The 14,182-nt window shown below is 36.8% G+C and overlaps 1 protein-coding gene across 1 annotated transcript in view; it reads left to right on the forward strand.

The window, feature by feature from the left end:
• Positions 1–259: 259 nt before the first annotated feature.
• The window catches only part of LOC121368579 (NACHT domain- and WD repeat-containing protein 1-like), a 31,818-nt gene continuing 17,895 nt past the window's right edge, over positions 260–14,182 (forward strand). The window contains exons 1-16 of the mRNA XM_041493318.1: positions 260–530; positions 4,143–4,678; positions 5,146–5,348; positions 5,919–6,034; positions 6,396–6,607; positions 7,439–7,570; positions 8,350–8,475; positions 8,946–9,157; positions 9,841–9,983; positions 10,258–10,363; positions 10,598–10,810; positions 11,462–11,792; positions 12,337–12,489; positions 12,855–13,004; positions 13,497–13,713; positions 14,002–14,158. Coding sequence (XP_041349252.1) covers positions 397–530; positions 4,143–4,678; positions 5,146–5,348; positions 5,919–6,034; positions 6,396–6,607; positions 7,439–7,570; positions 8,350–8,475; positions 8,946–9,157; positions 9,841–9,983; positions 10,258–10,363; positions 10,598–10,810; positions 11,462–11,792; positions 12,337–12,489; positions 12,855–13,004; positions 13,497–13,713; positions 14,002–14,158 — 3,141 coding nt within the window. The 5' untranslated portion in view covers positions 260–396. The remainder of the gene's footprint in view (positions 531–4,142; positions 4,679–5,145; positions 5,349–5,918; positions 6,035–6,395; positions 6,608–7,438; positions 7,571–8,349; positions 8,476–8,945; positions 9,158–9,840; positions 9,984–10,257; positions 10,364–10,597; positions 10,811–11,461; positions 11,793–12,336; positions 12,490–12,854; positions 13,005–13,496; positions 13,714–14,001; positions 14,159–14,182) is intronic.

Below are 14,182 nucleotides of genomic sequence, written 5' to 3' on the forward strand. Positions count from 1 at the left end.
GAAAGATGGACGGGCATACGGACGGACTGATAGATATAAATGGACGTACGGACGGATAAATAGAATAGAATAAATAGACGGCACAGAATACCACAGCTGCTGTTTACTGTCCACGCGTATTAATGTATTTACTGGTTACTATGGCGAGGTAAACAAACTGGCTGACAAAAATACCTGACCTATAAAACAAAGCACAGCGACTCAGTGACCCTGTGGTCATATACCGTGAAAGCTGGCTTTCGTGAGTGCCCTTGTTAATAACGTCTATCAAGAGTAAGTACATGTAGTATTCCTGTTGCGAAAGAGTTCGTAGCGACTGTGTGTTGTGAATAACACTGTGACATGCTGGGTGGATATAATGAACTGTTGTTCTCGAGTCGCGATCGGTAAACATGGATGATACTGTCAGTGGCCGAGTCGGTGATTTGTAGAGCTATGGGGTGTGGTAGCAGTAAAACTCCGGGTCACGGGGATCTGCCTAATAAACACACCACGGACCCAGGTGATCAACGGAAACAGATAGACGAAAGGTAAGCACATAATTATATAATAATAATAATAATAATAAGTTTTTACCACGTTAATTTGATAATATTATTAGTATATATAATATACTGTAATTGTGAGGACGTTGTCTTCAATATATACATTAATATATCAACTAATTGAATGGCATGTTCAGAATGACAGTATTTTAAATTCCATTGTAAATTATTTTCAGCATAGATTAGTTTTCCAGGATACAGTTAACTATTAAAATCCACATTTTGTGTACTGGATTCCCTGTGGACATCTATTATTCGAATAATGTTTATGATAAAATATTGAAAATAATGCTGAAATATTATTGACAATAATGTTATAAGGGGTCAGGACGTAGCCCAGTGGTAAAGCTTCATTATGCGCGGTCGATCTAGGATCTATCCCCGTCAGTGAGCCCATTGGGCTATTCCTCGCTCCAGCCAGTGCACCACGACTGGTATATCAAAGGCCGTGGCATGTGTTATCATGTTTGTGGGATGGTGCATATAAAATATATGTTACTATTAATGGAAAAAATGTAGCGGGTTTCCTTTTTAAGACTGTCAGAATTAACAAATGTTTGACATTCAATAGCCGATGATTAATAAATCAATGTGCTCTAGCTGTGTCGTTAAACAAACCAAACTTTGTTATTTTATAATAAATATTTCAAATACTGTTTCAAGCGCCGCATACGCGTTCAATATTATTGCACAATATTACATAGTACTGACCGTTAGTGACTGACATATTTTGACGAAGTATTGAAGTCCGTCAGTATAATTATGGAGTCAATAATATTGATTGTGTATGGGCCACGTTAACAAAGACCAACAATTAACCATATAATTGCGTACGGCATAATGTCTAACAGCTTTTCAAGTTAGAGTACAGGTGTTATACATGCATACGCACCAACGTGTACGTAGCTTCCAAGTTAATTAGAGCATCATTTGTATTGGCATTCGCTTTTGTTCAATGTATAATGGCGAAAAAGCTAATTATATATACTGAAACGCAAAATAAATCAAATATAATTTTTCTTGATGATATTTTTATAATTTCTTTAATTAAGATAATGGTAATAACTAGTCTACGATAAAGATTAATCATTCTTTTACTCAGTTTCACTTTGTTAATCATAAGGACGAGGGGGTTGGGTCTCTAAAGATTCAGAGAAAATCACTATCTGGTATGACGTTCGTTTGCGGCTATAGCAGCATGAATCCTTCTATGTACTGGGGGCGAGACGTAGCCCAGTGGTAAAGCGCTCGCTTGATGCGTGGTCGGTTTGGGATCGGCCCCCGTCAGTGGGCCCATTGGGCTATTTCTCGCTCCAGCCAGTGCACCACGACTGCTACATCAGAGGCCGTGGTATGTGTTATCCTGTCTATGGGATGCTGCATATAAAATATCCCTTGCTGCTAATCGAAAAGAGTAGCCCATGAAGTGGCGACAGCGGGTTTCCTCTCTCAAATTCTGTGTGGTCCTTAACCATATGTCTGACGCCACATAACCGTACATAAAATGTTTTGAGTGTGTCGTTAAATAAAACATTTCCCTCCCTTCTATGTATTAAGTTTATCAAACGATTGATTTGGAATCTAACGCACGATTATTTTTAACTAATCGTCACCGACCGGCCTCGGTGGCGTCGTGGTTAGGCCATCGGTCTATAGGCTGGTAGGTACTGGGTTCGGATCCCAGTCGAGGCATGGGATTTTTAATCCAGATACCGACTCCAAACCCTGAGTGAGTGCTCCGAAAGTCTCAATGGGTAGATGTAAACCACTTGCAGCGACCAGTGATCCATAACTGGTTCAACAAAGGCCATGGTTTGTGCTATCCTGCCTGTGGGAAGTGCAAATAAAAGATCCCTTGCTGCCTGTCGTAAAAGAGTAGCCTATGTGGCGACAGCGGGTTTCCTCTAAAAAAACCAGTGTCAGAATGACCATATGTTTGACGTCCAATAGCCGATGATAAGATAAAAAAAATCAATGTGCTCTAGTGGCGTCGTTAAATAAAACAAACTTTACTTCTTTTTTTTTAATCGTCACCGATTTCTATCTTACTATTCACATGGTCAATTCATATTTCATCATGTCAAATATATCGTGATCAATAGAGTGTTAAATTAATTAGAAAATTATGCCAGTTATCATTGTAATATCATTCAAGAAACAAAATATTGATCGTTAACTCTTCCATACCTTTTAGTATATATAACATGTAAGATATTTATGAGGTAATTGCTACTTATAGCCGAAATACAATAGAATAAACAAGATTAACGAAACTGCGGCGCCTCATTACACAGTGGTCAGATTAAGCCAGCAGATGATGGGTTCGAATCCCAGTACCGGGTTCAGTCCAGTAAAGGAAAGGAATGCTTGTTCAGCACATATAAACTACGGCAATTTTGGTATCTTAAGCTCACATCAGGTCGTCATTGTAATTACACAGATCTGGCCTCGGCGGTGTCGTGGTTAAGCCATCGGAGGGGGCGGGACGTAGCCCAGTGGTAAAGCGCTCGCTTGATGCGCGGTCGGACTAGGATCGATCTCCGTCGGTGGGCCCATTGGGCTATTTCTCGTTCCAGCCAGTGCACCACGACTGGTATATTAAAGGCCGTGTTATGTGTTATCCTGTCTGTGGGATGGTGCATATAAAAAATCCCTTGCTGCTAATCGAAAAGAGTAGCCCATGAAGTGGCGACAGCGGGTTTCATATCTCAATATCTGTGTTGTCCTTAACCATATGTGTGATGCCCTTAACCATATGTGTGATGCCATATAACCTTAAATAAAATGTGTTGAGTGCGTCGTTAAATAAAAAACCCAAAAAACCCCCAAAACAACAACATCGGACATAAGGCTGGTAGGTATTGGGCTCGTAGCCCGGTACCGGCTCCCACCGGCGAGTTTTAACGACTCAGTGGGTAGGTGTAAGACCACTATACCCTCTTCTCTCTCTCTCACTAACCACTAACAACTAACCAATTGTCCTGGACAGACATCCCTGATAGCTGAGGTGTGTACACAGGACAGCGTGTTTGTATCTTAATTGGATGAAAAATAAGCATGAAAAAAAAAGTTGAAATGAAAGGAAATAATTACACAGATCTGACAAGGTCAGGTCAGAGGGTTTTACATGCACATTCAGAGCAAGCTGTTGTAGCGCAAGCCTGTTCTGGGCGCAGGTGCCAGTGTGGGGAGATTTGACCCCGACAGGAGGGATTAAAAAACTTACGCCCTTGTAACATATCAGTGAAATCGCATTACTGAGCGAACTTGCCCGCTAGGAAACAAATGAAACCCTGTCAAGCATAACGTATTAAGAGTCAAACATAAAGGAGAGTTAAAATGTATAGGCTGTATAGTTTAATCAGCAGAAATGAACTGTGACTGGAATGGGGGCTAGACATATAATAGCTGAGTAGGAAAGCGCATGGCTGATGCACGGTCGATCTTGCATCGATCCCCGACAGTGGACCCCTTGGTCTAGTTTCCTTTTCTTTCATATCAAAATATACGAGTAAATAAAATTTAACTATTCGTTAATTATGTTTTTACGGTATATACGAAGCACTTATTTTATTTATTTATTTTATTTCATTTTAGACTGGAGAAAAACAGTGAGAGTTACAAACAAAAATCATTGGAACTGACATATAAGACACCTAAGGAAAACAATATACATAGAGACAAGTCAAAACACGACAAACCACAGGACGAGGAAAGTGCCAAAAGCAAAACACACATGTTTACAAATGTTAGCAATGAAAGACCCACATCAAATACCGCATCAGCAACAAAAGAAGACGCCAATTCGTCAGTACCGCCACTACCTCCTTCTCTTCCTGTCCCGCAACGAAGAAAAAGCAGACGTTTTTCAACTGACGAGAGAATTAAAAACTTAGAAAAAGTATTGCAGCAGCAAAGTGGCGATTATGACCTGCATCAGCGACCGAAGACAAGAGGTGGAGGGGACAGGCCAAAAACTAGTCAAACAAAATACAGACGTCGACAAAGTGAAATAGGCTTGCACCGTGAGCATGTGGGGAGTACTAGTGGACTTATTATTCAGGGAAAGGTGGATCTCGAGTGTCCATCCACCGCCAAGATTGTCAGAATATTTACAAGCAGTACTTTTACAGGTAATATATTCAGATTAACTTTCCGGAAGGTGATCGTTAAAGAAGGGTTTTATAATATATATATATATATAGAGAGAGAGAGAGAGAGAGAGAGAGAGAGAGAGAGAGAGAGAGAGAGAGAGAGAGAGAGAGAGAGAGAGAGAGAGAGAGAGACAGACAGAGAGAGAGAGAGAGAGACAGAGAGAGAGAGAGAGAGAGAGAGAGAGAGAGAGAGAGAGAGAGAGACAGACAGACAGACAGACAGACAGACAGACAGACAGAGAGAGAGAGAGACAGACAGAGAGAGAGAGAGAGACTCTGCATCATCTGAGACAGCCAGATAGAGACAAACAGAGAGAGGAGACAGACAGAAAAAGAAAGTGAGAGATCCTCTGTCTCTTCAGGGTCGATTTGTCACCAAGACACACTGGAGACTAGTCTGACATGAATATGATTACAAATTTCTGTTAATCTGGAACTATTTTCAGACACATTTCACGAGAGAAACACACTGATGGAGAAGGTGTACCCCAACCTGAAGAAGGTTTGTCAGGAGGAAGGGTACGAGTTCCAGGTGGTGGACATGCGCTGGGGAGTCCGAGACGAGGCCACTGACGACCACATGACCACGGAGCTGTGTCTTAGAGAAGTGGAACTCTGTAAGAAGCTCTCTACAGGACCGTGCTTTGTGGTACGATCTTAACGAAAATATTTACCAAGGTTTCGTGTAACAGATATGGAAATATATACTGAACAATAAGAGAAAAACAAACATTTAAAAAAATTATTATTTCATGATACAATAATTAATTTTGTAACTGAACTGTCTAAATGTGTTTAAAAATGTTCACAAGATGTTGATAATTTGAATATTCACAAGACCTAATAGGATTCAAAACTGAATCAGTTTAAATAAAATTAAAGTCAACTTAATATATATATATACGTTGGTTTTGGGGTATGTAAACGAAGTATAGCTTGACAAATGATTTTCTAGCATTGAAAACAAACATATTCCAAAAGTGGAGATAAACTCCTAAACCGCCCAACTCCCCACTTCTAGATTCTGTAGGCTTATTCATTTAATGACGTGTTTAACATACTTGTATATAAAGCTTCCACTAACTACATTTGCAAGGCATCGAAAAGCGTTGATGACAGATCTCGAGATGGAATAAAAATTAAAAAATAATTATTGGGAAATTCCAAATGGTATTATGATAAGAGGTATTACTTCTAACACATTATGGTTTATTTCCAGACGTTTCTGTCCCACAAGTATGGCTACAGATCCTTCCCTCGCTTAATCCCAGCAGACGAGTTTCAAAAGTTGACTGATGTGATACAGTTAGCAGAAGCTAAAGAAGTTATCCAAAAGTAAGTTCTTACCTTCTGAATTTTAAAAATATTTATTGGCTTGTATCACAATTTGATGAAATATGCAGTATTAGTTTGACTTTGCTGTTTTACAAATTGATTACCTTGTTTTTAACAAAATAACAGTTAATGATCATGTTCACATAATGCCATACCAGTTACTCTCATGAATATAATGTACGTATCAGGGTGGAGTATGACAAGAAAGCAAATATCTAGAGCAAATTTTAAATAAATGTTGCTATTCTGTCTGTGTGTATATTTAATACATTTTGTTTCGTAAGTAATCGTGTAATCATCAATCGGTTGAATGCAAATTACACATTTTGTATTAAATATTTTTGACAACATTCTTTTGCAGGTGGTTTATGCGGGATGATAATGCTGTACCACCCACGTATGTGCTACAACCAATCAGCAGCTTGCTGCCAGATTTCAAATCTTCAGACTCGGACCTTCGATCCCGGGCAAAGAAGGCTTGGTATGATGACAGCGCCATCATGCAGGATGCTATCGTTCCGGCAGCCAGTCAGTGTCTAGATACGGTCACGGCACACAAATATGAAATGTCAGGTAAGTAATCTGAATGACAAAACCGTATCTCTGCACAAGGCAGAGTCGAAAGATTGTTTAATGTAAAGTTCTGATTGCTTCTATGGTCCATTATCAGGTGCTCATCCTTAGGAGAAGCCCGACACCACTATGAGTAAAATGTTCCCCAACGCTGTAAAATCTTTTTCTGGTACTCTTGTGGGAGAATATTGTCTTAAGATTTATTATATCATAAGGCGATAGCCAATATATGATAGAGGTCGATTTAAAGACATTATGATTAGCTGTTAAATACTAAATCGTCCACTGATATTAACTACCGCAACCGATTTTACCCATATAAAATAACACATATAAGATTTTTGTGCAGCCTCGAGAGCTATCCTAGGTTTTAGGTAGAAATTGCATTTAGTGTTTTGTAAATCTGTTTCTGGGGATATGTAAAAAAGAGGCAAGTACACACACGTCAGCTAGACCACATCTATATTGCAACATTTGCAACGTATGTAAATCTCTTTTGCTTTGTGGCACATTTTTCAACACGTAACAAATGATATCTAATGACCACTCATGTAGTATTCTTTATATATACCCCTGCTTATTTATATATATCCCGAATTATTATTATTTATTAAACATGATATATATTTAGTGAATACAATGGTTTTCTACTGAATAACTAACCTGTATGTGTATATTGTGATTTATAAAACCCTCCGAAACGTCCATTTTAGAATGAATAACTTATTGCATATCTTATTATTAGAAATGTTATTTCGGTACTTGATAATTATATGTTAGTTTTTATATTAGTTACTGAATACCAAAATGCTATTTAAATTTTCTGTTTAGTTACTGAAGCCGAAATCCGAGAAGGTTTATTCACAGACGATAAATCATCAGGCAAACAGTGTGTTTGGTTTCACAGAATTATAGAAGATATAGAAAAAAAGGAACCCAACTACCAGTTGAGTCGATATATGGGTATGTGGTATATTATGTATTTTTCACACATATTTCTGAATCATCCATTGTACTTACAAACATAACACTAGATATAAAGGGGCTGTATCAAAAATCCATAATTGTGTATAAATTACATATTGTTGAAAACGAACCTTATTTAATTTTTTAAAATTCTGGTTCTGGTCGGTGAATACACACATACTTACATTTATACACGTACTTATACTTACACTTGTATGTGTGTGTGTGTATGTATGTGTGTGTTTGTGTAAATGTGTGTGTGTGTGTATGCGTGCGCATGTGTGTGTATCTATGTATGTATGTGAGGGTTTATGTGCAAATGTGTGTGTGTGTGTGTGTGTGCGTGTGTGTGTCTTTAAGAGTAAGTGTAAGTATGTGTGTACTCACCGACCAGTCTTTGCCACAGCCTAGCTATAGTAACCCTTATTATCTTATAAAATTGTGTTTTAGGTTGTTTTCTCGCCTCGTCTGGCCGCCACAGTGGCCAAACCACCATGACGTGATGAACTACAATTATATACAGTTAGTTATTCAATCGTATGTGAATAATCCGTACCTTAAACGAATCGATAACAAATTTCAAAGCTCTGACCATAACAACGATATTCTAACACGATTTACTGAATGTGCCACAATACATTAGAATGAAATACCAATGCAGTTTACTTAGCCATCTTCTTCTCTATGTTCATTCATTCCCAATAACCTTTTCTTGTATCTTATTAACCTGTAATTAATAACTTGATATTTATATGATATGTTATTGATTGTTCCAGATTGTTTGGGACCAGCAGAAAAAGTGAAAGAATCAAGACAATTACTTGATGAACTTAAAAAGGCATTACCGGAAAGAATTCCAAAGAATCACTTGATCCTTTACAAAATTAAATGGTCAGAAAATGGTGGGTAATTAAGTACATGTATATATGTTTGTGTCTATATCTCTGTGTGTCTTTCTCTCCTTTTTGGGGGGTGGGACATAAGTCAGTGGTAAAGTGCACGCCTGATGCGCGATCGGTCTAGGATCGATCCCCGTCGGTGGGCCCATTGGGCTATTTCTCGTTCCAGCCAGTGCACCACGACTGGTATATCAAAGCCCGTAGTATGTGCTGTTCTGTCTGTAGGATGATATATACTAATAAACAAATGTAGTGGGTTTCCTGTCTATGACTGTCAAAATGACCCTATGTTTGACATCCAATAGCCAATGTGCTCTAGTGGTGTCGATAAACAAAACACTTTTTTTCTCTTCTTTTCTATTCCTCTTTTTTTTCATTTATTTATGTATGTACATGAGTGTAAATGTCTGTAAATTTATGTTAATATAGAATTCATAAACACCAGCTTATCCTTAATTTGTGTCTATGATTAGGGGTCGATCCTGTAAAGAGTCCTCAACACAAAGAATATATTCGCAAATTATGTGTGGATTTCGAATCCAGTCTGTTGAAAATGATCAAAGATGGAATCAAAACAAGACTACAGACAGATCTGGCGAATCCACTGTTTGAAGAGATTGTTCAGCAAACACTGTTCTGTCAGGAGAAATGCAAAGCATTCCACGGGCGTCACGACACGCTGGAGGTAAACAACTGAAACTCATTTCATTTCAACTTATTTTGGCGCTTATATCCAATTAAGGTTCAAGCACGCTGTCATGGACACACACCTCAGCTATCTGGGCTGGCTGTCCAGGACAGAGTGTTAGTTGTTAGTTTGTTAGTGATTAGTGAGAGAGAAGAGGGTGTAGTGGTCTTACACCTACATACTGAGTCGTTAAAACTCGCTCTGGGTGGGAGTTTGTACCGAGCTGTGAACCCTGTACCTACCAGCCTTATGTCCGATGGCTTAACCACGACACCATCGAGGTCGGTACTGAAACAGAAGCAGCCGTTTCCTATTTTAAGCTAATATGCTCTGGAAATTGATCAATGTATTTTGTACTGAAATAAAGATAAAACGATGATAACGTTGAGATGATAACGAAATTAAATAAATAAGTAAATAAACAAGTAAGTAAATTAATTAATTAATTAATCAATAAAGGAGAGACAAAACCAAATGGTATAGGGCAAGTACATCGTTGCTTGTATATTCTGTAAGATGAGGTGTTATTGTATAGTGGGGTATGTTTTCATCTTTGCTTATACATAATGCTATTTGTTGTTCACTGTATTAAGGACACGGACTGCCACATGACATGGAAATTGATGCAGTATATATATATTTTGTTTTTATTACATTAACTTATGTTCTTCATATTCCAGAAAATATCCCACTATTTAGTTGACAAAAGCAGGATTCCATTTGTTGTTTACGGTCAGTCGGGATGTGGGAAAACATCAATTGTGGCTATGGCAGCAAAGAGCTGCTGGGATAAATTTGGTGGAAACGTTGTCGTTATAATAAGGTATGTATTAACAACAATAGATTATAAGTTTCGGTTTTACAAGATTATTCTTTTGTACTGTGGAACCAATAAATACACGCATATTGAATAACAAGGCGTATCTCCTAAAACAACAATCATTTTATGCCGTGAGTGCATGTACACTGGTTTAAAGAACGTCCAGGTACTATAGGATATTGAAATAGCCCCTTTTGATCATTTTAATTTTGCTAGAAATTTGAAAGTGTAGAAAACTATTCATAATTATTTGTTTTTAATTATGTTTTATTTCCAGGTTTATTGGGACAACACCAGACAGCTCAACAATTGGAGCTTTGCTCAGAAGCGTCACACTACAGATCATGAAAGTGTATGGACAACAAGCAGACGATATGCCAGTGGTATGCTTGAACTATTCTCTTTTTACCCAGTATTTAGTTAACATTTTGTGATGCCTGTGATTATGTTAAGGGTTGTATATATATACACACAATCATAACTGGACAATGGCATTTAAACTCGAGCATTGTACCACAGACATATAATTCTTGCAATTCCTTTAGATACAGCATTGAAAACATCAATTTAATCAAAACAGATATGTATCAAAATGTCAGTGCTTGTATTAATTTTAGGATATTAAAGAACTGACAGACGCCTTCCACAAATCATTGAAGCTAGCATCAGAGAAGAGACCACTGGTCATCCTGATGGATTCTCTTGATCAGTTCGATCCGTCTTGGGGAGCTCGCCAGCTCGGATGGCTGCCACAGAATCTTCCCCCACATGTGAAAATTATTGTGTCAACTTTACCTGAAGCTCAGTATGAAAGTCTACCAAGACTCAAGGTATATAGAAGATAATAAACTGGTTATTAGGTATTAAAAAATTCATGTCCCGAATGAAATAATTTTCAGCGAGTGACAAATGAAAATTATTTCATGACGAACACAAATTTGTTAATAACTGGTAGCGAGTTTGTTATTCTGTTTATTACCTCAGCTATATTTAAATTTGATAATAACTGGTAGCGAGTTTGTTATTCTGTTTATTACCTCAGCTATATTTAAATTTGATATTAACTGGTAGCGAGTTTGTTATTCTGTTTATTACCTCAGCTATATTTAAATTTGTTAATAACTGGTAGCGAGTTTGTTATTCTGTTTATTACCGCAGCTATATTTAAATTTGATAATAACTGGTAGCGAGTTTGTTATTCTATTTGTTACCTCAGCTATATTTAAATTTGATATTAACTGGTAGCGAGTTTGTTATTCTGTTTATTACCTCAGCTATATTTAAATTTGATAATAACTGGTTCCGAGTTTGTTATTCTGTTTATTATCTCAGCCTTATTTAAATTTGATAATAACTGGTACCGAGTTTGTTATTCTTTATACTGTGAGTAAACAATTTGATCTTTTCCTTAATATCTCAGAATGTATAGTTTGTCACATCGGGGAATTATGTGTATTTTTCAAATAAAGTCTATGTTCCAGGCTCTATATCCATCAGAAGAAAATTTTCTGGATGTCCCAAAGTTGCCTGACAATGACGTCAGTGGTATTCTTGACAAGTGGTTGGAAACAAATGGAAGAAAGCTGACTGATTTCCAAAGACGGAAGGTGATGACTGCCTTTCAGAAATGTCCTTTGCCTCTCTTTCTGAAGCTCTCGTTTGACCAGGCTTGCAGGTGGACATCTTACGCACCCACAGATCAGACTATATTACAAACCACCGTGAGAGGCAGCATCGATGCTTTGTTAGCTCGAGTTGAACAACTTCATGGGAAGCTGTTTGTATCCCATGCTCTTGCTTATCTCACTCTAAGTAAGTTGTGCAACTATTAACAATGTGTAACCTTTTTGTGTTCTGTTGCCCAGTTATTAATGCCTCCCACTTGTTACAATTGAATTATGTCTAATGGCAATATCGTATTCCAAAGTAATACAAATTTAAATGCACTGGATCCGGTTTTAAGGAAACAATCTAAACCGATCAAGTAAAAAAAAAAAAATATATATATACTATTCATACTGGGTTTTTTTTTATCAAGAGGATTATTACTTTTACTTTATTATTAATTACAAATTATGATTCAAGTCCATTGTTAAATCATATTGTATTGGAACATGTTAAGTACAGCAGCAGAAACAGTAGTAACAGCGGCAGCAATAGTAGTAGTATATTGCTAATATGTTTTAATATATTTAGTATTTCATGTTGTTTTATTAATTTGCATTTGGAGTTTGTTTCTCGGACGTGTAGTGTGCAGTAAATAATGTATCTTATCAATACACCGTAGTGACTCTTTTGACATATTTTATCCAATGAACTCTGAAGATCTTTTCATGGTATGCTAATTTTCGCTCAGGTAAAAGTGGTTTGACAGAGAGTGAACTGGAAGACATCTTGTCGTGTGATGACGAGGTACTGAACGACGTTTATACCTACTGGACACCACCGATGCGACGACTGCCACCATTTTTATTGGTGAGGCTCAAGGCAGAGCTAGGCCAATATTTAGGTTCGTATTAGTAAATTGTTTTGGTTTATTTTTTTCAGTTTTTAATAATTTAACTTTATCAGATATTTTTAGCATATTTCAGTGGTCGAAAAAGCTTCAGTGAAAACAATTACAATTGATTATTTCAAAAGAAAAATCATACTTCGTTGACAAATGAATTTTGGGGGGTTTTCTTTCAAAAACAATTTGTCTACTAATATACCAAAATATTACAGTTTTGTTCAAAGGTGAGTCAGTGGTAATCTACTTCAAAATTAATATTAATGTACACTCTAATCTTGACACGAGAAAAATCATACCATGAATCCAGCATATATTATTTAAAAAACTGTTTGGTTACAATTGATTGTTGGTCATCATTTCAGTGGACCGGGGTGCGGATGGAGTTCGGGTGTTCTACTGGTACCACAGACAGTTTATTGAGGCTGCTAGAGATCGCTACTGTTCTGACGAATCAGAAACAAGAAAGAGACACATGGATTTGGCCGAATTTTTCTCAGGAACGTGGTCTGCTGGTTAGTAATATATTATTTTCATAGGTATTTGACATACATGTACATATGAAGATGTATAGAGTTATTTAATGAGCACAGTTTAATATAAGTCAATGGTTAGAATGTTTGCTTGAATGACGTGTCCATATGTTTGGTAATTGTGGGACCTGAAACATTCATCCTTGCCTCACATCCGGTCTCGCTCGCCTAAGTAACAATTTGTTTCTTTTTGGTTTTTTACATTCCCTGGTAAGTGCTAACGTAATCTAAGAACAATATGAGCTTGTAGTATTACAACGATTAATATCTCTAAGTATACAATTATGATCCATGTTAGTAAATTAGGAACTACATTTATTATTGCTTGAAATTTAATGTTAAAGTTCATTTTAATTTGTTTCATTATAATGTTGAAAAAGTAAGGATATTTTTCAACTGTTACTAATTCAGTAGCTACATTTATTATACCTTTATATTTAATGTTTCTAAATTTTAACATTTCCTATGTCACAGGAAAACTTAAGGCTTACAAAGACAACAAAGGAAATGCAAGTGAAGCTGACCGCCTTGTGACATTACAGCCACTCAAATTTGGCAGTGCTTACAACTTCAGGAAGCTAACCAATCTACCATACCACCGACTTGAAGCAAGACAGATGGAAGAACTTAAAACAGAATGTCTTTTAAGCTTTGATTTCATTTTCGCCAAACTTCATGCTATAGGCTTAAGGTAACATTTTAACATTCAGAGTATAATAATATTCTGCATTAAATGGATCAAGATAAATATGTAATTAGATATTAATCGTTGCACATATGGTTATTAAACTGTCATGGAGTTGGGCATGATCCAGAGTCAGTGTTTGAGGCGATTGGAATTTGTGGGATTTGATGTTCTTTAAAATCAGTAATTCGAGACACTTAAACATATTAAATAATTTAATTATTGAATCAGTGGAGAGTTTGTTTATACTAACCTTTTGTTATCCAATTTATAACACTGAATATTGAATTTCAGACAAGTTCTAGATGACTTTTCTGAAGCTCGTAAAGTCTTGCCTAATGATCCAGAACTGAAAACACTGACAGAAACATTTCAGCTTTCTCAGGATGCACTGATTTCGTATCCAGATGAACTTCCATCACAGGTTCTTGGAAGAATATACAATCCTAAGGTAATAACTACATTTATATGTACT

This window comes from Gigantopelta aegis, chromosome 3, assembly GCF_016097555.1.
Source record: "Gigantopelta aegis isolate Gae_Host chromosome 3, Gae_host_genome, whole genome shotgun sequence".
NCBI lineage: Eukaryota > Metazoa > Mollusca > Gastropoda > Neomphalida > Peltospiridae > Gigantopelta > Gigantopelta aegis.